Source organism: Heptranchias perlo, chromosome 2, assembly GCF_035084215.1.
Source record: "Heptranchias perlo isolate sHepPer1 chromosome 2, sHepPer1.hap1, whole genome shotgun sequence".
NCBI classification, from domain to species: domain Eukaryota; kingdom Metazoa; phylum Chordata; class Chondrichthyes; order Hexanchiformes; family Hexanchidae; genus Heptranchias; species Heptranchias perlo.
Window position 1 is genome coordinate 147,920,949 of NC_090326.1, and position 26,036 is coordinate 147,946,984.

Genomic DNA, 26,036 nt, shown 5'->3' on the forward strand with positions numbered 1-26,036 from the left:
TGGGCTGCTCCATTCTATAATTTTGGTTGTTTGCTGCAGGAGCAGCATTGGAGGACTGCCCCTTTAAATAGGGCTCCTCCAGCTGACAGCCTGCGATGCGGGTGCGCAGTCCGCCCACCGCGCAGATTGACGACGGGAAACCCGGAAGTCACGGTAAGTGGCTTCAATTTATCCGCGATCGCGTAGGGAACGGACGGATTTTACTGGGCGGGTTACCCACGCGCACAGCCACACCCACCCCCCCCCGCCCCGCCCCGCCCCGCCCCGCTGCCTTCTCACCACCCTAGTAATATCGGGGCCCTTGAGTGATTTCACTCCTGGTTGACCGTACTCTAATTTAAGATTGTGTCTTCTTGTTCTGCCCCCAACCAAACACACCCTGACTTAAACTGAAAATTGGTCCTGGTCAATAATCAGAACCACACTGATCAGCACTATAGAGGTTTACCGCACAGAAGTACGCCATTCGGCCCATCATGTCTGAGCCGCCTCTTTGTTAGAGCAATCCAAAACTAACCATGCCACCCTGCTCTCTCCCTGTATCTTCCTCTGTTTCAAATGTTTGTCTATTCTTGCCTTAAAAGATGCAGTATTCATTGTTTCAACAATCCCTGTGGCAAAGCATTCCATGCTCCAATAACTTTCTGCATTAAAAAAATTCTCCAAGCCTCTCTCCTCACTCTCTTTGTGACAATTTTAAGTTGCTGGCCCCATCATCACTGACTTCCCAAACAGAGAAAATGTTTTTCCCTATGAAGCCTATGCAAAACTCTTAATTTTAAAAATCTCCATGAAATCTTCTGTTATCAAGGAGTATAGGAAATAAGGCAGAAGAGCTGAGGGCACAGATAGACATGTGGCAGTATGATATCTTAATTATTACAGAAACATAGCATAAAGATGGGCAGGACTGACAGCTCAACGTTCCTGGTTACAGTGTTTTCAGACGCGATAGAGGGGGGGGATATGGAGGAGGGGTGGCAATTTTGGTTAAGAAAACAATTACAGTTGTGAGGAGGGATGATATTTTAGAAGGAGCATCAAATGAGGCCTTATGGGTTGAGCTAAAGAACAAAAAAAGGGGCAGTCACATTACTGGGAGTGTACTATAGACCCCCAAACAGACAGAGGGAGATAGAGAAGCAAAAAATGTAGGCAATTTTCTGAGAAGTGCAAAAATAATAGGGCAGTAATAGTAGGGGATTTCAATTACCCTAATATTAACTGCGATACAAACAGTGTGAATGGTATAGAGGGCGCAGAATTCTTAAATTGCATACAGGCGAATTTATTTAGCCAGTATATAGCAAGCCCAACGGGGGGGGGGGGGGGCAGTTCTGGATTTAGTTCTAGGAAATAAAGAGGGGCAGGTGGAAGAAGTAGCAGTGGGAGAGTATTTTGGTGGTAGTGATCATAATACAGTTAGTTTTAGCATAGTTATGGAAAAGGACAAAGACAGAGCAGGAGTTAAAGTTTTCAATTAAGGAAAGGCCAATTTTACTAAACTGAGAAGTGATTTAGCAGAAGTAAACTGGAAACAGCTACTCCAAGGTAAATCACTGTCAGAGCAGTGGGAGACATTCAAAGGGGTGATTCAAGGGGTTCAGGGTAAACATGTTCCCACAAAGAAAAAGGGAGGGGCTGCCAAATCTAGAGCCCCCTGGATGTCAAGAAGCATTCAGGGTAAAATAAGGCAGAAAAAGAAAGCCTATGATAGACACCGGGAACTCAATACTACAGAAAGCTTAGAGGAGTACACAAAGTGCAGGGGTGAAGTTAAAAAGGAAATTAGGAAAGCAAAGAGAGGGCAGGAAAAATATTAGCAGGTAAAATCAAAGAAAACCCAAAGATGTTTTATAAATACATTAAGAGCAAGAGGATAACTAAGGAAAGAGTAGGGCCTATTAGAGACCAAAAAGTAAACTATGTGTGGAGGTGGAAGATGTGGGTATGGTTCTTAATGAATACTTTGCATCTGTGTTCGCAAAGGAGAGGGGTGATGCAGGGATTGAAGTTAAGGAGGAGGAGTATGAAATATTGGATGGGATAAACATAGTGAGAGAGGAAGTATTAAGGGGATTAGCATCTTTGAAAGTGGATAAATCACCAGGGCTGGATGAAATGTTAACAGAAGCCAGGGAGGAAATAGCGGAGGCTTTAACAATCATTTTCCAAACTTCACTGGATACAGGCGCAGTGGCGGAGGATTGGAGGACTGCTAACGTTGTACCGTTGTTTAAAAAGGGAGCGAAGGATAGACCGAGTAATTACAGGCCAGTCAGCCTAACCTCGGTGGTGGGCAAATTATTGGAATCAATTCTGAGCGACAGGATAAACTGTCACTTAGAAAGGCACGGACTAATCAAGGACAGTGAGCATGGATTTGTTAAGGGGAGGTCGTGTCTGACTAACTTGATTGAATTTTTTAAGGAGGTGACAAGAAGGATCGATGAGGGTTGCTCAATTGATGTAGTGTACATGGATTTTAGCAAGGCTTTTGACTAGGTCCCACATGGCAGATTGGTCAAAAAAGTATAGGCCCATGGGTTCCAAGGGATTGTGGCAAATTGGATCCAAAATTGGCTCAGTGGCAGGAAGCAAAGGGTAATAGTCAACGGGTGTTTTTGCGACTAGAAGGCTGTTTCCAGTGGGGTGCCGCAGGGCTCGGTACTAGGTCCTTTGCTTTTTGTGGGATACATTAACAATTTGGACTTAAACGTAGGGGTCATGATTAAGAAATTTGCGGATGACACAAAGATAGGCCGTGTGGTTGACAGTGAGGAGGAAAGCTGTAGACTTCAGGAAGATATCAATGGACTAGTCAGATAGGCAGAAAAGTGGCAAATGGAGTTCAATCCGGAGAAGTGTGAGGTAACGCATTTGGGGAGAGCAAGCAAGGCAAGGAAATACACAATAAATGGGAGGATACTGAGAGGTGTAGAGAAAGTGAGGGACCTTGGAGTGCATGTCCACAGATCCCTGAAGGTAGCAAGATAGGTAGATAATGTAGTTAAGAAGGCATATGGAATGCTTTCCTTTATTAGCCGAGGCGTAGAATGTAAAAGCAGGGATGTTATACTGGAACTGTATAAAACACTAGTTAGGCCACAGCTTGAGTACTGCGCACAGTTCTGGTCACCATATTACAGGAAGGATGTAATTGCACTAGAGAGGGTGCAGAGGAGATTTACGAGGATGTTGCCAGAACTGGAGAATCATAGAAGTTACAACATGGAAACAGGCCCTTCGGCCCAACATGTCCATGTCGCCCAGTTTATACCACTAAGCTAGTCCCAATTGCCTGCACTTGGCCCATATCCCTCTATACCCATCTTACCCATGTAACTGTCCAAATGCTTTTTAAAAGACAAAATTGTACCCGCCTCTACTACTGCCTCTGGCAGCTCGTTCCAGACACTCACCACCCTTTGAGTGAAAAAATTGCCCCTCTGGACCCTTTTGTATCTCTCCCCTCTCACCTTAAATCTATGCCCCCTCGTTATAGACTCCCCTATGATGTCAGATTGGATAGGCTGGGGTTGTTTTCCTTGGAACAGAGGAGGCTGAGAGGTGATTTGATCGAGGTGTACAAAATGATGAGGGGCCTAGATAGAGTGGATAGGAAGGCCATATTTCCCTTAGCGGAGGGGTCAATAACCAGGGGGCATAGATTTAAAGTGATTGGTAGAAGGATTAGAGTGGAAATTAGGAAAATTATTTTCACCCAGAGGGTGGTGGGGGTCTGGAACTCACTGCCTGAGAGGTGGTAGAGGCAGAAACCCTCAATTCATTTAAAAAATACCTGGATGTGCACCTGAAGAGCCATGACCTGCAGGGCTACGGACCAAATGTGGGAAAGTGGGATTAGGCTGGGTGGCTCGTTTCTCAGCCAGCACGGACATGACGGGCTGAATGGCCTCCTTCAGTGCCGTAAATTTTCTATGATTTTATAACCTTCTCCCCTCTACTAGAAATAGTCTCGGTCTCTCAGGACCCTCCTCATAACTATAGTTTCTTATCTCTGGTATCATCCTATTGAAACTACACTGTATGCTCTATATGGCTTTAATGTCTTTTCTAAATGGTGCTTAGCTGCACATAGCACTCTAATTGTGCCTTTATACAAATTTCTCATAACCTCCTTGCTCTTGTATTCTATGCCCCTATTTATAAAACCCAAAATGTTGTTGGCCTTTCTTACAGCTTTATCTACCTGCACTTGCACGTTCAAGTATTTATGTATTTCAACCAATAGAACTCTGTTCCTCCACACCCTTCAGTTTCTTTCCATTGAGTCTATACTCCCATTCTTTATTTTTCTTAACAAAATGCATCACTTCTACATTAAATTGCATCTTTCACCTGTCTGGCCATTACTGTATCCTGTCTATGTCCTCCCAAAGTCTTATCTAAACCTTGTTGCTGTTTGCCTATCCCATCTACTTTTGTACAAATTTGAACATTTAGCTCCTTACACCAAAGCCCAAATCATCTATATACATCGGAAACAAAAGTGATCTCAACACTGACCCCTGGGGTGCACCACTTCCAACCCTTCTCCAAATCAAGCAGCACCTAATATCCCTAAGACATTGTTGCCTGTCCATCAACCAATATTCTATCATGCTGCTATATTTGCTGTTATACTATGTGCCTAGATTTTTGTATCAAGCCTCCTGTGTGAGGCCTTATCAAACACCTTCCGAGAAAATATTAACACTAAATCTACTGCATTCCCTTTATCTATACAATCAGTCACCTCTTCAAAAAAAAATCTTTGTTAAACTTGTCAATCACCGCTTGCCTTTAACAAATTCATGCTGGCTGTCCTTGATTATCCCCTGCATGTCTGATTACTCATTAATTTGATCTTGACTAAGAGATTCTAAGAGTTTGCCCACAATTGACATTAGACTAACTGGTCTATAGTTACTATTGAGTACCCCAGAACAATCTTTATATCTAAGGAGGATTGAAAAATTGTGGTATCAGTATCTGCTATCTTCTCTCTGACTTTTTTCAACAGTCTCCGGTACATGATATCAAGATCTGGCAACTTATCCACTTTATGTTCGGCTAATTATTTGAGAACCAATTCCTTTTCTACAGTTATCTCTAACAATTGTTCCTCACCTTCCTCCAGCACACCTACATCCTCACATCCACCATTATTTGTAAAAACTAATTATCTCTGCCATACCTTTATGCTTCACAACAAGATTCTCCCTTCATCCTTGAGCAGTCCTCCTTCTCAAAGTATTCTTTTACTTTGAATAAGGTTTTTAAAACCCTTACTATTTCCTTCTATATTATCTGCTAGCCTTTTTCATGTTTCCTTTTAGCCCTGCTAATCTCCATTCTCACCTCCCTACTACACTTTCTATACTCCTTCATGATTTTCTTTAATATTGTTAGCTCTAGTTTCATAGTATTCCTCCCTTTTCAGTTTCAGTTTAGTTTTAATCTCCCTATCCATTCTTTGATGCACCCCCTTTTCACCTTGTAGGAATATATCTATTTTGTACTCTAAAATATCATAGTTGAAGCTTCTCCATTGCAAAATCCTGTTTGCTAACTTTTCTGGCTTGTTAATTTGGACCAGGTCCTTTCTTAGCTCACTGAACTTTCCCTTTTTCCAATTCACCCCTGTTTGAATCTGGGTCCACAGGAATTTAACTACTTAGTGGCCATGACATCTTGGGCAATGCTCGCGGAGCATTTCACGCATTTCCTGAAGAGCTGGGATACAAATCCATTCTCAGGAAAGGAAAAGCCCGATCTTGCGTGTCTGATCATCCAAGGAGCTGATACCTTTGTTATGAGGGGCTGCTTCCGGCCATTATACTCCCAGAATAGGTCTGATCTTTAAGGACCAGGCCATTTTAGTGAGTAGCGGCTTTACCCATCTTGCTGTAACTCCCAGTCCCTCCACACGTGAGCTTGTGCTCTTTATCCAACTATTACAGATACAAGGTGAAACCCAATCTTTATATAAGCAAGCCTTTGTTGATTTCTGCATATTTTCTTCACCTTCTAAGCAGGGTGCAGGGTTCTTATGTGGTATAAAAAGATATCAAGAAATCACAGTATTCAGTATACAGTAAATCACAATACAGTAAATCACAATATTCATAATAGGGACTAGGTTTAGCCATGAACTTTGCTGCATACCAAAACCCTGTGCACATGCGCAAAAGTATCCACTCATGTACATGTAAGTATAAAACATGTGCCTGCGCACGGTGAGGTTTTTTAAATACAACAGTCAAACACTGGAGGAGTGAGTGTCAAGCACTAAGGACCATAGGTCTTCATCTAGACTGTGCAATAATAAAAAACCTGCAAGCCCAGCTTTTTTGGCTGTCTGTGTCTTTCCCCTGTTCCCTCTTTTTCTCCTCTTCCGCGATAGTTTCAATTCTTAATTTTGTTGCAGTAACTATACACCTTGAGAAGCCTCAGAATTGAATTGTTCCGATGCATTGCTATGCGTAACGTTGTATAAATGCTGTCACGATTGAAGAGAGACACAGGACCTTTAACATAGAAGAATCCAAAGAAGCATGCTGTTGGTTTTTCCAAATCATGAGCAAAATTCTGATTATTAAGTTCCTTTTTTAAAAAAAATCCAAATAATTATTTAAGTACCTCAGTACCATCACACAATTTTGTTAAACTTGTAATGTTAATTCTCTTAATTACTTTGTCCTTAATACATGAATGTGACTATTCATTATTATTTTCATGGATTTTTTTTTTATTTATCTCTTTCGATTCTTATCCTATGATTAAAAATTCAGTTTTATTCACATCTCTAATTCTATTTCAGGCGATGTCATCAAAGTTTTCTAAAATTAATCACCATTAGCCCAGCACTGCCAACTTCTATGATGGCCGTTGTGTTTTTGCCACCACTGCTCCCCTGCTCAGGCCTCAGGTTAACTCTCCCCCGGCCAGGTTTCCACCAGGCAGGGGGAGTTAAAATTGAGCCCATTAGTATGTGAATTGCAGAAATATATCTACAGGCCTGTGTTGCGCTGCACAGTTCAGTGTAGCTCCTGATGTGTATTACAATCTTCTAATGATACTCAGTTCCAACTATGAAAACCAGAGGAAGAGAAGACCATTATTGATGTGTGACTCAACCCCAATTGCTAAGGCTTGAGAACAGCCTGACCTTTCACCTACATCGGGTCAGTGGCCTAAGGAAATTAGAGGTTGGGTGGGGGGGGGGGGGCGGGTACTAGAAAGAAGTTCACCCCCCCAACCTCAAGAAACAAATATGAAGTTAATCAGGATTCTTTGTAACTTTTTTTAATGACATACTGATAGTGGGATTTACTCTTTAATGTGATGTGTGTAGGAAAAGCTCTTGATAGGAGTGCTCATCTTCTCATTAGCTGCAGTTCAGAGTTCAGTAATGGTTTTGCGTTTTCCCATTGTCTGCGCTTCATAAGTGCTGGGAATTGAAGGTTCTAAGTGTAAGAATAGACATAGATGATGGGACACTTCTACGGCCTTGATAGGGTGAATGGCCTTTTCTCGTTCACTACTTTCTTTTTGTCATCTTGTGTGGGGTTGAGACCTGTCACTGTGTAGGCTGTGGAAGGAATTTAATGTTAAGGCTCTACTTTCTTGCATTTCATCATTAGATCATGTGACCTTTATTAATAAGGAGAATTAAAATGTAATTAGGTTTGTCAAGGCTCCAAGAGTAACATGTTTTGTATAATGTTGTCAAACGCCAAAAAATAACAGGCCCCAAGCATTTTCTTTTTTTAATTGATGTTTTTCACGGACAAAAAAAAAATCCTGTTTAGATGGGCAATGTATTTGAGAAAAAGCATTTGGTGAACATTTTTGAGTGTGAGTCATAGAATCTTACAGCACAGAAGGAGGCCATTCGTCCCTTCGTGCCTGTGCCGGCTCTTCGAAAGAGCTGTCCAATTTAGTCCCACATCCCAGCTTTTCCCCTATAACCCTGCAAATTAGCCCTCTTGAAGTATATTGGTACATTGGGGAAAGGGTACTATCCTCTATCTTCTCCCCAGTTTTCCTATTTTGGTGTCACATGATTGCAAGCAATATGCTGATGCACTGTGTCAGGCGATAAAAGGAGTTCTTTTAATTCCTGATTGTGCCTGTTATTATTATGCTGATCCTACAGTCTCTGCTGGGCAGGTCTTGGAGAGCTGGACAGTCTGAGACCACCCACAAGTGCACTGACAACACTGTCCCCTGGACCTGTCGCAGCAAGCGCCCACTTAGGAGCCTTTCAGTGATCCCTCCCTTGCCCAGCGTCTCCTTTCCAGCTGTTATCCTGATGACATAAGAAAGACTTGCATTTATATAGCGCCTTTCACAACCTCAGGACACCCCAAAGCACCATACAGCCAATGAAGCGATTTTAAAGTGTAGTCACGGTTGTAATGTAGGAAACGTGGCAGCTAATTTGCGCACAACAAGGTCCCACAAACAGCAATGAGATAATGACCAGATAATCTGTTTTTTAGATGTTGGTTGAGGGATAAATATTGGCCAGGACACTGGGGAGAACTCCCCTGCTCTTCTTCGAAATAGTGCCATGGGATCTCTTACAGTCACCCGAGAGGACAGACGGGACCTCGGTTTAACGTTTCATCCGAAAGACATGGGGTGAGATTGGCAGGTATCCACCCTGGTGAAGGCAGACTGGTGAATCATGGCTCCCTTTCCCTGGCATGTAGATTTGCCATTGTGCCAGCCGTCCCAAATTTAATTGTGAACAAAAAACATTTTTGACAGTAATGCACCAAAGCCTGGTTTCCTTTGCAGTTACTCAGAGCTGTGCAAAGCCAAGTTTCAGTATGTTTTTTTTAAAAAAGCATGTTAACACGAAGACCAGATATTAGAGTTTATACGGTGAATCAAAAAGAGACTGATTGATCTTGAATCAAATATCAGAGAGATTGAACTCTGCTAAGTGTGAAATATTTTACTGGGCTTTTTGCCTTTTTTTGAAATGTCATTGAGCAAACACAAAAAAAACCCAACAAAAATCTAATATTCAAGGTCCAATAAAGAGATTAAATCATTCTATCATACGGAAAGGGAGGTACAGGTCTCAGTAGTAAACCCCGACAGCTTAATAGAATCAGCATAACAATGTTTATATACAAACTGGAAGCAATTATCAACACTCTATGGATAAGGCTATGTTTGTCGTTATAATAAAGAGAAAAATGGGGTGCGGAGGGGAGGGAGGTGATAATCTGATGTGTGCTGTTGCCAAATTTCTAAATGTTCACTTTCTGCCTTCCAAATTCACTCTCAGTCACATTAAATTTGAATTTTCTTTTTTTAACACACTAGCCCGATGTGTACAACTGCTTAACACATTACTTTGTTATGTTAACAGAGAACTTTAGCGATTTAAAAATAAACAAGTTAACTCAAAGAAATAGAAGGGTGTGCTGAAAGGGTTAGATGAAGTATGGAGGGAGGAGGCCAGTGTGGAGCATAAACACCAGCATAGACCAGTTGGGCCGAATGGCCTGTTTCTGTGCTGTAAATTCTATATAAATCTATGTAAAACTCCCCTTTTAATAGGGGGAAAAGTGATGTCATATGAACGCATTCATTTATACACTATATTGTGCACAGTAGTTTCGAAGCTGCTGTACGGCGTGATTGTACCTTTGCCATTTTATTGTACTTTGTCTATTTGAGTGTTAAAGTTGAAGCAATAGTTTTTTTTTTCCTTTCTCTGCCACTTGTGACCCAAGTATAAAGTCCTTCGTTAGTCATTAGGAGAGCTCTTACCTGCTGTCTCTTTCATCTGCTCGCCTGCTGGTGCCTCCTTATTCTTGGTGCAAACATTTTCAGTACCAACGCATCAACCCCCTGCCAGACAGAGCAGACAGCTTATAAATAGAGATCAAATGCAGGCACCATCATTGAAAAGTTCTTTCAAGATGATTATTAGTGGTGCAAACTGTCCATTATTTCGTTCGATTTTTCAGACCTCCCAAATTATCTAGTCAGTGGGTGCTATATTTTCCTCCATGAGTAAAGTTTAATTTTTTTTAAAAAACACTTATGTGGATAAACAGGTGAGAATGACAGGTTGAAAGTGGTAATGGAGTTTTTGGGGTAGATATTGGTGTGTGTCGCGCCCGATTTCTGGGTACAAAGTCAGTGTTGGGGGGAGCCAATTTCGGGCAGTGGTATCCCGTGCCTGATCCCCCTGTAAGTCAGCTGGCGACTTCCAAGTGCCCGGGGCGCCCGCCTAAAACAGGCACAAAGCCCATTGATTATGTTAATCAGGGGCCTCACTGAGCAGAGCATGTACGACACATGCTTCGCTCATTTGTTCCAGGTCTACAGCGGCCGAAACATTGGTCCTTGAAGGGACCGCTGGAGGCCTTCGAAGGAAGAGGTAAGTTTTTCTTGTTTACTTACCCGAATGTGGAGCTGGGAGGAGCAGGAGTGCCCTCCTCGCAGGGCCTACCTGAGGGACTCTGCCGGAGTCGCAGCCATCCCAAATTGGTGACCTCCAAATTGGCAAGCTGCATCAGGATACCTGATTGGTGTCTGCAGCTCACCAGATAAGTGCAGCCAAGGCCCGATGCCGAGTTTGGAATGGGCCTTGTGCCAGCACAGCACGTGGAGCGACTGTTCTGCTAACTTTAGTTCTGCCGTTTCGGGCGCAAGTCCAATTTCTGGCCTTTCTGTTACTCTTCTCTACTCGAGGTGGGTTGAAATCCTGCTGGGTGATATTAGTAAGGAACTTGCTAACAGGTGTAAAATTCCTATATTAGTGACTTTGTTAGGTTGTCTTTTATAAAATAACAGAGAAATTTCAAACAATCATGTTAACACATTTGTTACTAATAGCGTGGCTTCAACCTAAGTCTCGCTCTTGTAGTAAAATGTGTTTCTGGAAGTTAGCCCACCAAAAGAGGGAAAAAAATTGCTTGTTATAGACTGTTAAACCCTTGTCCATGGTCAGTCAAAAGAAACTCATGCGGCTTTGATCAGGGTTTTTTTTATTCGTTCATGGGATGTGGGCATTGCTGACGAGGCCAGCATTTATTTCCCATCCCTAATGCCCTTGAGAAGGTGGTGGTGAGCCGCCTTCTTGAGCCGCTGCAGTCCATGTGGTGAAGGTTCTGTTAGATAGGGTGTTCCAAGATTTTGACCCAGTGACGATGAAGGAACTGCGATATATTTCCAAGTCGGGATAATGTGTGACTTGGAGGGGAACATGCAGGTGTTGTTGTTCCCATGTGCCTGCTGCCCTTGTCCTTCTAGGTGATAGAGGTCACGGGTTTGGGAGGTGCTGTTGAAGAAGCCTTGGCAAGTTGCTGCAGTGCATCTTGTGGATGGCACACACTGCAGCCACAGTACGCCGGTGATGAAGGGAGTGAATGTTTAGGGTGGTGGATGGGGTGACAATCAAGCAGGCTGCTTTGTCCTGGATGGTGTCGAGCTTCTTGAGTGTTGTTGGAGCTGCACTCATCGAGGCAAGTGGAGATTATTCCATCACACTCCTGACTTGTGCCTTGTAGATGGTGGAAAGGCTTTGGGGAGTCAGGAGATGAGTCACTCGCCGCAGAATACCCAGCCTCTGACCTGCTCTTGTAGCCACAGTATTTATATGGCTGGTCCAGTTAAGTTTCTGGTCAATGGTGACCCCCAGGATGTTGATGGTGGGGGATTCGGCGATGGTAATGCCATTGAATCTCAAGGGGAGGTGGTTAGACTCTTTCTTTTTGGAGATGGTCATTGCCTGGCACTTGTCTGGCACGAATCTTACCATTTATCAGCCCAAGCCTGGATGTAGTCCAGGTCTTGCTGCATGTAGGCACGGACTGCTTCATTATCTGAGGGGTTGCGAGTGGAAGTGAACACTGTACAATCATCAGCGAACATCCCCATTTCTGACCTTAAGATGGAGAGAATATCATTGATGAAGCAGCTGAAGATGGTTGGGCCTAGGACACTGCCCTGAGGCATTCCTGCAGCAATGTCCTGGGGCTGAGATGATTGGCCTCCAACAACCACTACCACTGGGATAAATACAAAAATGGAGTTGATAACTAGCTGACTAAGTTAGTTTTGCGAAGGAATACCAATATGTCACCACACGGACTGCAGCGGTTCAAGAAGGCGGCTCACCACCACCTTCTCAAGGGCAATTAGGGATGGGCAATAAATGCTGGCCTTGCCAGCAACGCCCACATCCCATGAACGAATAAAAAAAAAGATGAAACAGCACATTGACAGAAATTGTGGTGGATTTAGGGAGAAGTGTGGGACCTGTGGCTGATTCTTGTTGGTAACCCTGATCCAACCTGACCTCACTCCCCTGTGCATGCCCAACCTGATCAGATTCCAAGGGGTGGCTCACAGACCCATTTGAATCAACTCACAGCCATTCTCAACAGGGAGAGGATCGTCATATATGGCAAAGTTACAAGTGTCAGCATTTTAACATACAAATTAAATAAACTGCTGACATACTCAAATGAACTAACTTGTGGCTAACTTGTCTCCCTTCTTTTGCTGTCCCCTTCCATTCCACACACATGCTCATATCATTTGGTATTTCCTAAGGTGGGAATGGGTACTGATAGTGCCATTCTGTAAATGAATATGTGAGTTTGGCTGACTTACCTCCCCTTTTCTATGTGGAAGAACCTGATGATCTGTGATACACATAGGCTATTATGACTTGTCTGGTAAATTGTTTTTTTTCCCCCCAATTATTCTCCAATTTTCTCTTTTCTCCTCTCCTGAATTAATTAATTCCTTGTTAGGGGATGGTTATACAAATGACTATCATGTCTGACAGTGAGTGCTGGCAGGCTATTTAATAGTAAATAATATCACAGCTAAACCCAGTTCTATCCTCAGCCATGTTCTGCACTTACAGAAGACAATCAGATTGTCGATTGTTAATCACTTGTCAGCCGTGGCTCGGTGGTAGCACTCTTGCCTCTGAGTCAGAGGTTGTGGGTTCAAGTCCCACTATAGGGACTGAATACATAATCTAGGTTGACTTTCCAGTGCAGCACTGAGGGAGTGCTGCACTATTGGAAGTGCCATCTTTCAGATGAGACATTAAACTGAATCCCCATCTGTCCTCTCAGGTGGGCGTAAAAGACTCCATAGCACTATTTCGAAGAAGAGCTGGGGAGTTCTGGCCAATATTTATCCCTCAGCCAACACCTAAAAACAGATTATCTGGTCATTATCACATTGATGTTTGTGGGACCTTGCTCTGCACAAATTGGCTGCTGCGATTCCTATATTACAACAGTGACTCCACTTCAAAAAAGTACTTCATTGGCTGTAAAGGGCTTTGGGATGTCCTGAGTTCCTGAAAGGCTCTATAAAATGCAAGTCTTTCTTTCAATCAGGAGTTGGACCCTCTGGCTGATTTTCCCTTCCTTAACCCGTGACCACTAACGCTGCCCCAACTTTAATCATCTAACACCACACAGACCAGGTATCCACCCTGGAATCTTCCTACTCTGACCGGCTCAGAACTAAAATTTTACCTCTCAACCAAAGGGGTGACTTTCTGGTAAATCCTAAACAGCTTTTTTACGAGAGGCTTTTACATTAGTCTTTAACTAAATAAATACAATTCTTAACCCTTCAAGGACCACAGAAATATTTCTGTAGCATATCTTAACAATCCAATCTAATTCACTTGGTACGGATTCCCCCTGAGGCAAGCTTCCTTCAACAAATTGTTCCCATTAAAAAGAAAACGAGATGCAAATGAATCTGTACTTGGGCCGAATATTCACTTTGATTGTCCATCCGTATTAACAAGGCAGCCTTTAATCGGCATTCACTGTAATATATTGGTGGTATTTTAAATAGAGGCAGGCAATTGGGTCAACACTTTGCTAACATGTCAGGGCTAACAATTCTGTCTCCGTGCTCATGGTGAGGGAGCCTTGCCCGCCAGGAGCACCTATCAGCAATCTGGGCGCGCCCTTCCCTGCCATTCTCTGAACGTTAAGTGCTCGCAAAATCGCACCCATGCGGATTTCCGATGGGCGAGGCTTTCCGCCAGGAGCGCAAGGTTAGAAAATTCCTCCACAGTATTTGGCCTCAGGATCAGTAAACGCTTGAAAACACTTTTCGAATTTCAAATGTCTCTCAGCCGACCGAAGGTTAGCACAGATAAAGACACTCTTGTTCCGATTCATACATATTGACCTGCTTCAAGATACAGCAATTTGCTTTTTCAAATGTATATGAGCCAAAGAGACCATAGTGGGATGGAGTTGGGGGGGGGAGGAAATCACATTAATAAAATGGAGAGAAGAACGTGTTAAATGTTCATTTGCTATTAATGCCAACTGTATTGTATACACTTCAATTTTTACATTTGATCATTATGTATTGACATTAGACCCTACAACAAAATAGAAATCAGCTTTCACTGAGGCTTGCATCAGAAACCTAAATAAAGATTATAGTGGGTACCAGGGCAAAAAATTACAGCCTTGATAGTCAAAACACTCAATGCTGGATGACGTATAAAATTACTAAAAATAATGTGTATTGAAGAAAAATGAAACTTGGGATTACTAGAGCAGGTGAAGGTTTAAAAAGACAGTTCAGAGCAGTATGTATCCTGTTACGTAGTCACTGCTGGCTGGTCTGACCACGTAAGGCCGTAGTGTGTTTTTTTTGCCAGGGAGGGGGTCTTTTTTTTTTCCTATTTCCATCCATCGCTGATTTCTGAAACACAAGAACGATGACTTAGCTTTGCAAAAAAAAATTTCGATCAATTGAGAACTTCTATTGAAGCTGATCACCTTAATCAAGCACCCCGTTTTGGTCAGACAAGCTAAGATGCAAGAGTTGAGATCAATGGCTTTCTAAATACGGGCAGTGGATTAAAGCTGGAATAATTACCTCAGAGTCCTGTGAGGGACGTGTTGATTTGGGTTTGGTAGAATTAAAGCTGTAGGCCATATTTACCCCTCTGTTTAAATTGTACCTTGCTGTGGCCGCTATTCTTTCAGTAAATGTGAAGGCTAGTACGATGTGAAAGAACTCATTTTGTCAGTCTTCGGGCCTGCCATCTCCAGCTGTCACATGAAGAAACAATAGGGGAAACACAGAAGGAGGGGGATTGAATAGAAAGATAAACTGAAGAGCCCTCCCAAGATTTGTCATCTGCATCTGACACGGCTTCTTCTCCCCACCTCCCCCCTCCCTGCTTTTCCTTTCTTTCCCTTTCCTGTTTGCTGCAGCTGTTACCTTATACGAGCTCGTTTAATCCTACCAATAGCTAATTAATATGCTTTGTAGTTTATATTCACCTTTCCACTCTGTGCTTTTTTCTGCTACGCTACCCATAGATTGAATATATCCTTCTTCTCGGACTTGGGTTCATTTAGTTTGATCCTCAAATTTTGTCACTCTCAGCTGACACCATGAATGGTGCCAAGGGAGGATAAAAAAAAAGCATTGGAGATTCACACACGGCCAAAATAAAATTGAGCTGATTACAACAGAAAACTCAAGCAGCTTTACAAATGAGTGACAAAATTGATATCCATTCATATTCACACTCCTGTAAGGTTTATTAACAGAAATGCTTCTTATCCAATTACTGTCAGCAACATGTGGAAGCATCACCATAGCAACCAGTGGATATGACATGTGGTATAGACAGGGGCTCCGGGGCTGGGCAATATAAGGAGGGGCTCGGACCACTACTTTGTGGTCAAAAATCCATCCCCCTCTCACACATGGTTGATTCTAAGACTGAGAGGCCACAGAAGAGAATCTTGTGCTTCCCTTTTTTCTCCTCCTCCTCTTTCTTGTGAAGTTCAAACCACTGCAAGCATTCCAGCTGAACCAAGGCAGCTGCCGGTTTCATTCCTGTGAAACGTGGATGATAGACGGTTAATATCTGAAGCTAGAAGTGCAAGAAGTAAAGAAAAATGAAGCATTCAGGTCAAGTCTTTCTCCCTGTTTCATTCCATTTAAAGGATAGTAACCTAAAATCTTGAGACTGAAAAAATATTTGAAATGGAATCAGGTATGTAATTTTGTTACATCTTATGATCAGATTGTCTCTGTTTTTAGTTATTTAACTGTGAAAATTCTTTAGTCATAATTATTTTTTGATTATCTTGTGTTTTTTTTAAAATATTTCTCTTTCAAAATCTTTGTTTTTATGAAGTGCCAATTCAGCAACAGTAACTTTCTTTGAATTGTAGAAGGTTTGGCTGAATTTCCTTGAGTGGATGCTCCGGGTGTATTGGTATATCTTCGTGTGTGTGTGTGTGTACTTAGTAATAATAGGGCTCTTATTTTCATTAATTGTGCATCAGTCAGTTGGCAGTGGGGATTATGAGGGGGGGGGGGGTAGCGGAAGGGTTGGAAATGCATTTCAAAAGAATCTTAAAAGTAGCTTCGAAATGTTGGCGCTATTTGCGGTCTGTTTTGTTCGTTGCGAGAAGGGTGAGCATCAGTCGGCACACACTGCCGATTCCTCCGTAATATTTTTCTTTGTTCAGGTGGAGGCAAACGATATTTAAAGTTTAGAAGGCTGGAAAACAAAACAAAAAAAGCGCCCAGGCATAGTGTCATTTTTCCACTTACTGATGATGTGGGCTGTGGTGTTAAGGTCACCGAAAGATCACTGTGTCTCCTCATATGAATAGGTCTGTGCCTTTCGCTATGACCTTTCTCAGTGATTTGAATAAGCCAAACCTCCAGAAATCCTTCTGCCCTTTGTCTTTTTGATTTCTGTAATCCTTTATACCCTCACTCAAGAGAATAAATGTCTTTAAATCCGTTGTCTTGGCAGATTTTTTTTTGAAAAGGTAAAACTATTAAATCCGACCCTGTTTCAATTGATAAATTGATGCCTCGTTGTTTTTCGTATGTAAAAGAAAAAAAACTCATCCCAAAAATAAGGCAGAACACTAAGAGCGATCTCCAGTATCGAGCTTGTATGGTCTGCACCATGGTAACGTCTAAAAGTTTTTTGTGGGGGGGGGAGGCAGTGGATAAGGAAGGTGATGACAAGAAAAAAAAAAGAGAAGAAAATTAACTTTACAGATTTCAATATCATAAGGCAGTATCATGGCAACTGTTGATTAAATATACATTTATATTGAAGAAGATGGTTTAAATGTTAACTGGTCTATCTTTTTGGTTGCAATGAATGATGAATTTGCAAGTACAATTTTCAGTGATATAGAGGGACAATGGTTTTCTGGGGCACAAAGCTTTTTTTTCCCCTCTCCTGCAGTTTTAAATGACAATGCCTCATGTTTTAGTAATATCTTTTTGAAAGGATTTTGTAATGTCAAGTGTTAATACACGATTATTTCTGCTTGATTGAACGCATTTAATATTTTTTTTTCTTTTAAAAAAAAACACACAAAAGTTTAAATATTGATGGGCAAGGGAGGGGGTGAAAGAGCTTTTGGTGCTTTTCTTTTTGATTATTTGCTTCGTCTTTGAGCAGAATTACAGCAGCACCTAGTATTTAATTTATTAAAGCATACTTAACAATGAGAAAAAGGTTATACATATCCAATGGGCGCATCATACTCACCCTCGGCCTCACTCTGAAAATGGCTAGGACTGCAGATTTGCTAAAGTGTTTGAAAGGGGCCTGAGACTGATCAAACATCTACATGGAAGTAGATGGAGAGACATTTTGCTCCTAAAATGTTAAAATAAGCCAGAATTAATAAATTTAACTTGTGCCGTCCTGTGCTCCTGCTGTCCAGCTGTTTGTTTCCTTCCTTGCTCGAACAGTTGAGTTATTTTTGTAATATTTTTTTGTTGAACAAAAATCGTCCCAGAGTGCACATCCTCCGTAGGGCCTACTGGCACAAGTTTGGGACTTTCCCTTGAGATTGCATTTTGGGGCCATGGTAATAAGTGAGTCTTTAATGTTGCCCTAATATCCTGAGCTTATTGAGCACCTTTAGGAACATGGGAAGATAGGAACAGGAGTAGGCCATTCAGCCCTTTGAGCCTGCACTGCCATTCAATTAGATCACGGCTGATCTGCACCTCAACTCCATTTATCCGCCTTAGCCCCATACCCAACACAAATCTGTATCTCAGTCTTGAAAGCTCCAATTAACCCAGCATCTGAAGCCTTTTAGGGGAGAGAGTTCCCAGATTTCTACAACCCTTTGTGTGAAAAAGTACCTCCTGTTTTCCCTCCTAAATGGCCTAGCTCTAATTTTAAAATTATTTCCCCTCATTCTTGATTCCCCCATCGGAGGAAATATACCCTTTCAACATTTTAAAGATACATTTTCTTTCTGCTCCCATTCCTTAAAATATTCTTCAAAATAGTAGCACTGGTAATGCTGACCTCCTGCTTATTTCCTTTCTTTTATAATGAAATATGTAACTGTACAGAAAGTTATTGTGGAGATATTTCAATTAGATCCCTAAATTTATTCTAAAATTTTATTCACTAAAACGAAATTCACTTCATAGACAATTCAGATTTCAATTCCACAGATGAAAATTCCACAGATGAATCTTGAGCACCATTAAATTAAAAGCTAGTCAACAAACGCTAGTTAAATATACCCTTATATTCTCCTGTACAGTTTTTTTTTTAATTGTTTATTTTTAAAGAAACAAAGTCAGTCTTGGATTTGAATTGAAAGGATGTGGTAAAATGGAGAGATATGCTGGTGAAGTCTTTAAATATAACAAACCTGGTCAAATTAATGGCTAACTCTTAACTCAGTTAGTTACACTGTTCAATCCCTAATGCCTTGTAGAAGGTAATCACCCCAGTTCTTCTGGGAGGTACTATTCTGCAAATCACAAAGGGAAAGTAGTTTGAATTCTCCAAGTTTCAAACATAAATATTCATACGAAGCAATTGTGTATAATAATTCCAAATATATTTTAGTTGGGAGTATAAAAAAAATACATTTCCTTCTTTTTTCTTGCAAAAAAAATATAACCCTGAAAATTCTTTAGGCTGAAAAATCTATGTTAATCGCCATGATATTCCATCAGGAGCTGAAGACTGGTTTTATAGACCCCTTCATCCTTCGCACAATGGTATCCAACTGAACTCCACAGTGTGCACTATCCATAAAACATCCTTAAACTCTTACCATCAACATTTACACATATTACCAAATACTAAAGTGGGAAATAAAACATCTATCTCGATATACATTCAGTGACATGATTTTATGACTCAGAGAGATCAAATAATTTTTCTAATATTGTTTCAAAATGTTGAATAAACTGACTGATTTGAGTCAGTGGCTAAAATACATAAGTGGCCCTCTCTTCATCACTTCTTACACACTGGGCTGAAATTCTTTAATTACAGAACACCATAAACCACTCAGGATGTAAAGAACATTTCTTCTATCAGGATTTTAAAAGGAAAGCAGAGCATACATACTGTTGACCAAGAAAAAATTCTCAACAAATTTCCATGTGATGTTTATAGTGGGATTGCAGTCCGTTCTAGTTCATACAGATATATTATTTTTGTTGTTTTTTTAAATTAAAGCATTTTCTTTCTCTTTGTTTGTGTCCTGTAAGAATATCTAATTAAACCCCATACTTGCTTGTTGCGAAATCATTTGAAACTACCGCAAACAAGGATTCTCTCCCCACCCACCACTCAAAACCCTTAACATTTTAAGTATTCAGCTTTATTTAGAATGATGTGAAGGCCGTTCAAAAGGAAAAGATTGACAGCGCTAATTCAGGGCTTTTATAGCTCAAGTTTGGATGTTTCAGATATATGTAAATCGGCCAGGAAAATCTATTAAAGGACCGAAATCTTTCGAAATTTCACGAATTTGCAAGCAGAACTTTTTCTTATTATTTTAATCATCCATATTAGAAGATGTGATTATTTTTTGTAAAAATGCAAAACTTCAAAGTAAAAAGCATAAAATGTGTTTTAGGTTTCTGCTCTTTTAAGGACCAGTTCTGCTTCACAGGTCATTCAGTGAACAGCCTAAGAATAAAGATTTTTTTTAAGTGGTAGAATGACACCCGGGAAGCGGGATTTCAAGCACAGATACATTAAAAAAAACAATTCTGCATGGCTTAGCACCGGGCTGCTGTCAATCCACCTCCCGGGGGTCACAATGCCTCACAATCCTTCTCTGCGGTGCATAGTCAAAGCAGGAAGATCTCGGAGCCTTTATTCAATGTGAGCTTCCCATTAACTTGTGCCTCAGCAGCAGCTAATCCAGTGGACTGAAGGCAAGAGGGCTAATTAGGGACAAGCTCCGACTGTCGAGTCCACTGATAATTGCTCGGTGGCCTTTATGGTGTAAAGGACTGAAATGGACTGGGCTTCAACCAACTCTCTATACATTGCTTACAAGCGTAAATTAGAAGTTGCCCTCGTGAATGCCGAGCAGAAAATTACTAACAGAATAGTAGAGATAATGAATAGGTTGGCTAAGCATTCAGCAGTTAAAGGGGGAAAAATCCATTTGTAACTAAGTGAAAATAGGTACTAGAAAGAGTGCTAATTGTTCCCCATCTTTGTAACAACTGGACTGGCTTTAAATTAATTCCTGTTGCCAATTGCAAGAAAGGGAATGTAAAAATGAATCTTGCCCCTATTGATGTGCTCGCTTTTTTTCATCTGCATTCGTTTTTTTTTTAAGTGTTACTAATATATCGAATGATGAAGGTTGACGTGGATGAATTGCTGTACAATCTCGCACTGGGGAGTGAACAGAAATATGGCCAATGCAATCTTCTTTTACAAAAAATAATCTCTGGATTGTTCTGCAAATGTAACGCGGTTTCCCCCCCCCCCCCCCTTTCTCCTCCTTTCCCCATTCAGAAGAGCAAACTGCGGGCTTTCCCTCAGCGGGCCAACGAGGAGGACTCGACCAAATTTATTATCTTAACAATAATCTCCATCGTCTGCATCATCGGGGTCCTTGTTGCATCAGGAGTCATCTACTGCCTCAGGCATCGCTCTCACCACAAACTGAAGGAGAAGCTGGGCACACTGGGACATGATGCCACCGCCAGTTCAGATGCCACGAACGCCTACCAGGTAATAATAATCTTTATTTAGGGTTTGGACGGCTATTCATAACCCATGTATGTATCTGAACCCACAAAAGTGGGAGAAGTGGCTATTATTTCTTTATTATTTCAGCATCCGTTGTACTTCTAATGGAGCATAACTTACAGTCTCGTTCAGTGTAGTTTCTATTCTTTTCATATGTATCTGTGATTGAGGGATAGTTTTAAAAAAAGTCAAGTTAACAGTGCGTGCCTTTTTCTAACAATCCATTAGGATTACACTGGGCGGTCCCAGTGTTACCAACAGTAAACCGAATTTACCTGTGCGCCCCCACCCCCTCTTCTTTTTTTAAAGGGATACAACTAATGAGAAAAAAAACTCAAATTCAAATATTTATTCAACAAATCAAAAGGAAGCTTATAAAACTAAATTAGAATGTTATTATAGATATCTATAAGACACTCCAGCCCCGCTAACAGTGCATTGGCTCGGATTATATTCAGGCCTTTTTTTCTCTGTATTGCTTGAGTGCACTGATCAAAGCTGTGATGCTGGACTGAAGGGGAAGAGAGAACCACAGCAGGTCTCTGGCCATCGGTGTGCCTTCCTGTGCCGTAAATTGCATTTTGTGGCCACCTTTCCAGCCCATGTCACAAGCCAGGTGGTCACTGATCATTCCAACGGGGTTAGCATGCGCCGTAGAAAATTGTAACTCGAATGGAAATCCGCTGGCAATCTTTCGGAGGAGAGGCGGTTAAAATTAGGAGTTGCTTGTGGGATACGCGCCTGTGACCTATGTTACGAACCCCTTTGGTCTCTGAAAACACTGCCCCGTATTCAAAGAGTTGACCAAGAATGTACGATTAGCCATGTTTTCTGAGTGCGGATTAGAGCTGTATGTTTGTGAGTGTATTCCATGAGGAAAGGTAGTGATAGAGCGTGGGTGGGTGAGGGGGGGGGGGCGGTGAACCGATTCCCACAGAGATTCCTCAGACCAATAGATTCTGCCCGCAGTTACAAAGCCAAAGGAATCTGTGACAACAACAGTTACTAATCTCTCAGATAAGAGTTCACTCTGCTATTCTCCTACCCGATCCACTCAATGAATGATAAACAAATGCATTTTGAGACAGTCGCAGTTGGTACTAGGCTGTTCACCAGCGTGATTTAAATTATCAGTTAAAAATAACAATTTTTTTAAAAAAGGAAGTCTAAGACTACCATTGTAATGTGGCCAGTACATTAAAAATCATTAGTGAAAACAAATCAAAATATGTTTGTTAGAACCTACCAACAAACCTCATAAAATAAATCTAAAAGAACCAAAACCATAAGTTCTCAGCACTAAGAATCACCGGTGGAATTTCTGTATTTAATAGTGAAAAGCTTGTCGTTTAAATTGCCTCATCTTCCTGTTCAAAACAAGGAATGAGAACTGGTTACTAGAAATGGAGCTCGAGAGGACCTCCGAAGGCTTCTCATATCAATGAAAATATTTTAATGTCCATTAATCTTTTTATTTCCCATAATACTGCAGATCACCAAGAATTTGAATGTAGTTGTAATCTGGAGTACAGCATTTATCATTCAAATTGCAAACACCACAGGCTGTCGACTGCATACATGCTATGTTGTCTCTTCTTTTTACACAAAGATAAATAGATTAGCTTTATTTACCAGATGTAGCCAATAGTAATGATAGTCCTAAATGATAGGCAAAAATAAAACTGAACTCTGTAGTTGAATGTTCCTACAACTACTTCTCATTTAGGGTCCCAGAGAAGCTCTGCGTGCATCTGATAATTTGACCTTAAAAAACTTGAGTTGACATTCATAAGCAAGCAATGATTCTATATATCAGGTATGAGAAAGCTCCGTGCTGCAAATTTAGTTGTAATTCTTTTTAAATGACAAGCTGAATTCGTTAGCGTTGTTGCTCCCGTTTGGTACCAGTGAAGACCACGGGGATAGTATCAGAATGATGCTCGGCTTTAACCTGTGTTTTTCAAGAACTTCAGAGTAAGTTGTTGAATATTAATATTTGTGTTGGTGTTCATTTTTTTTAAAAAAATCCCTATCATTAGCAAAAACATTTAGAGGAAAGGCCAAGGCAACAGTAACATTACAAGATTAAATCGATTGGGTTAAAATTTGTATTTGTAATATTGCTGAAACAGTTTCATTGAGACATCTTAAAATGTAGAGGGTGGGGGGAGGGATTCTGATTTCCACATTTAAATGCATTCAACACATCCGAGCTCCGATTATTATAAGCAAAATTTCCACTGTATGACAGTCCTAATTAATTGTATTGGTAATTAAACTTTTCTCATTGCTGGATTTGTTTAAGTTTCTCTGTACGACCTTTTTGCCTTTCCTCCTGAGGGCCCAGCAGTTAAGCCCATATTGATTTTATAATGAGCTCTAGTTGAGTTAATAAGGAAGCAGATCTTATATTTATTGGGTAAATGACAGCTATAGGTGAATAGAGATGGTTGACTCTACTGTGCGAGGCACGTAGCTGTGGGAAGGTCTTTCGAAGGGGGTTAGGAGATGGAAGGAGAAATGCATGAGACAGTAAGTGGAGCTCCTTAGTACACATCGCATCTATTTCTGCTGCCATTAGATAGTGATTATCAATGCGATGGCATACCAAGAATTGATGTTCAGTGGCATTCAACAATACTTAGCTGGTTGAAGCTGATGAATTACTGGTTCAAATAGCTGCTTGTCTAATAAGCTAATGCAAGTTGAGACTGTTTCTTCAACACTTATGCCAAGGCTCCCCTGATAGCTTAGTGGGGAAATGCACTGCCTGATGTGGTACTGAGCCGTATAGGCCAGAAGGCCATGAATTTTGATCTGTGGTCTTGACTAGGTTAGCTGATCTCAGAAGGGGCAGCAGTTGGGATGCTATAAATCATCTCCGTGCCCCTGAGCTGCGCAGGGGAAGGCTTCCTGTTCCTGATTGCTATGAATCAACTCCTTCTGGAACTGTGCATGTTGGATGAGGACAGGATCAGATGTGACTGAACAGCCCTGTCCATGTCCACATAAGAAAAATGGCCACTTGGGCAAGGTACAGGATGGCTGCTATGGCCAGTGGGACTGCATCACAAGAGTCAGCACCTCGGGAAGAGGGGAGAAAATTAAAAAGAAAAATACTTAATGCCAAGTTGACTGTTTCTTCAAAATTCCATTGTGCAGTTTGTGATTAAAAGGAGAGTTCATTTGTTTTAGTGACTAGGAACCCAATACCAAGTAAGATTCAATAGTGTTACTCATAGAATCATAGAAAGTTACGGCATAGAAGGAGGCCATTCGGCCCATTGTGTCCATGCCGGCTAAAAAAGAGCTCTCCAGCTTAATCCGACTTTCCAGCACTTGGTTCGTAGCCCTGTAGGTTACGGCACTTCAAGTGCACATCCAAGTACTTTTTAAATGAGTTGAGGGTTTCTGCCTCTACCACCCTTTCAGGCAGTGAGTTCCTGGCCCCCACCACCCTCTGGGTGAAAAAAGTTCTCCTCAGCTCCCCTCTAATCCTTCTACCAATTACTTTAAATCTATGCCTCCTGGTCACTGACCCCTCTGCTAAGGGAAATAGATCCTCCCTATCCACTCTATCAAGTCCTGTCATAATTTTATATACCTCAATTAAATCTCCCCTCAGCCTCCTTTGTTCCGGCGTAGCCAATCTTTTCTCATAGCTAAAACTCTCCAATCCTGGCAACATCATCGTAAATCTCCTCTGTACCCTCTCTAGTGCAATCACATCTTTCTTGTAATGTGGTGACCAGAATTGTACGCAATACTCAAGCTGTGGCCTGACCAATGTTTTATACAGTTCCAGCATAACCTCCCTGCTCTTATATTCTACGCCCATGCTAATAAAGGAAAGTATCCCTTATGCCTTTTTAACCACCATAACTACCTGTCCTGCTACTTTCAGGGATCTATGGACATGCACTCCAAGGTATCTTTGTTCCTCTACACCTCTCAGTATCCCCCTATTTATTGCATGCTCGCTTGCCTTGTTTGCCCTCCCCAAATATATTACCTCACAATTCTCTGGATTGAATTCCATTTGCCACTTTTCTGCCCACTTGACCAGTCATTGATAGTTTCCTGCAATCTTCAGCATTCCTCCTCACTATCAATCACACGGCCAATTTTTGTATCATCTGCAAACTTCTTGATCAAGCCCCCCACATTCAAGTCCAAATCATTAATATACACCAGAAAAAACAAGGGACCTAGTACTGAGCCTTGCGAAACCCCACTGGAAACAGCCTTCCAGTTGCAAAAACACCCATCAACCATTACCCTTTGCTTCTTGCCACTGAACCAATTTTGGATCCAACTTGCCACTTTCCTTTGAATCCCATGGGCTTTTACTTTTTTGACCAGTCTGCCATGTGGGACCTTGTCAAAAGCCTTGCTAAAATCCATGTACACTACATCAAATGCATTACCCTCATCGACCCTCCTTGTTACCGCCTCAAAAAATTTAATCAATTTAGTCAGACGCGACCTTCCCTTAACAAATCCATGTTGACTGTCCTTGATTAACCTGTGCCTTTCTAAATGACTATTTTTGCTGTTCCTCAGAATTGGTTCCAATAATTTGCCCATCACCGAGGATAGACTGACTGGCCTATAATTACTCAATCTATCTTTTGCTCCCTTTTTAAACAACGGTACAATGTTAGCAGTCCTCCAATCCTCCAGCTCCACGCCTGTATCCAGGGAGGATTGGAAACTGATGGTCAGAGCCTCTGCTATTTCTTCCCTCGCTTCTCTTAACAGCCTGGGGTACTGTTCATCCGGGCCTGGTAATTTATCTACTTTCAAAGATGTTAAATCCTTTAATACTTCCTCTCTCGCTATGTTTATCCCATCCAATATTTCACACTCCTCCTTAACTACAGTCTCTGCATCGTCGCCCTCTTTTGTGAAGAACCATACCCACATCTTCCACCTCCACACACAGTTTACCTTTTTGGTC

At 41.4% G+C, this 26,036-nt stretch overlaps 1 protein-coding gene across 2 annotated transcripts in view; it reads left to right on the top strand.

Annotated features, from left to right (window-relative positions):
• Positions 1-26,036, top strand: part of ptprn2 (protein tyrosine phosphatase receptor type N2) — a 924,398-nt gene that overhangs the window by 801,336 nt on the left and 97,026 nt on the right. For both annotated transcript variants that reach the window (XM_068008124.1, XM_068008134.1), the window contains exon 13: positions 20,840-21,058. In XM_068008124.1, the coding sequence (XP_067864225.1) occupies positions 20,840-21,058 (219 nt within the window). The remainder of the gene's footprint in view (positions 1-20,839; positions 21,059-26,036) is intronic.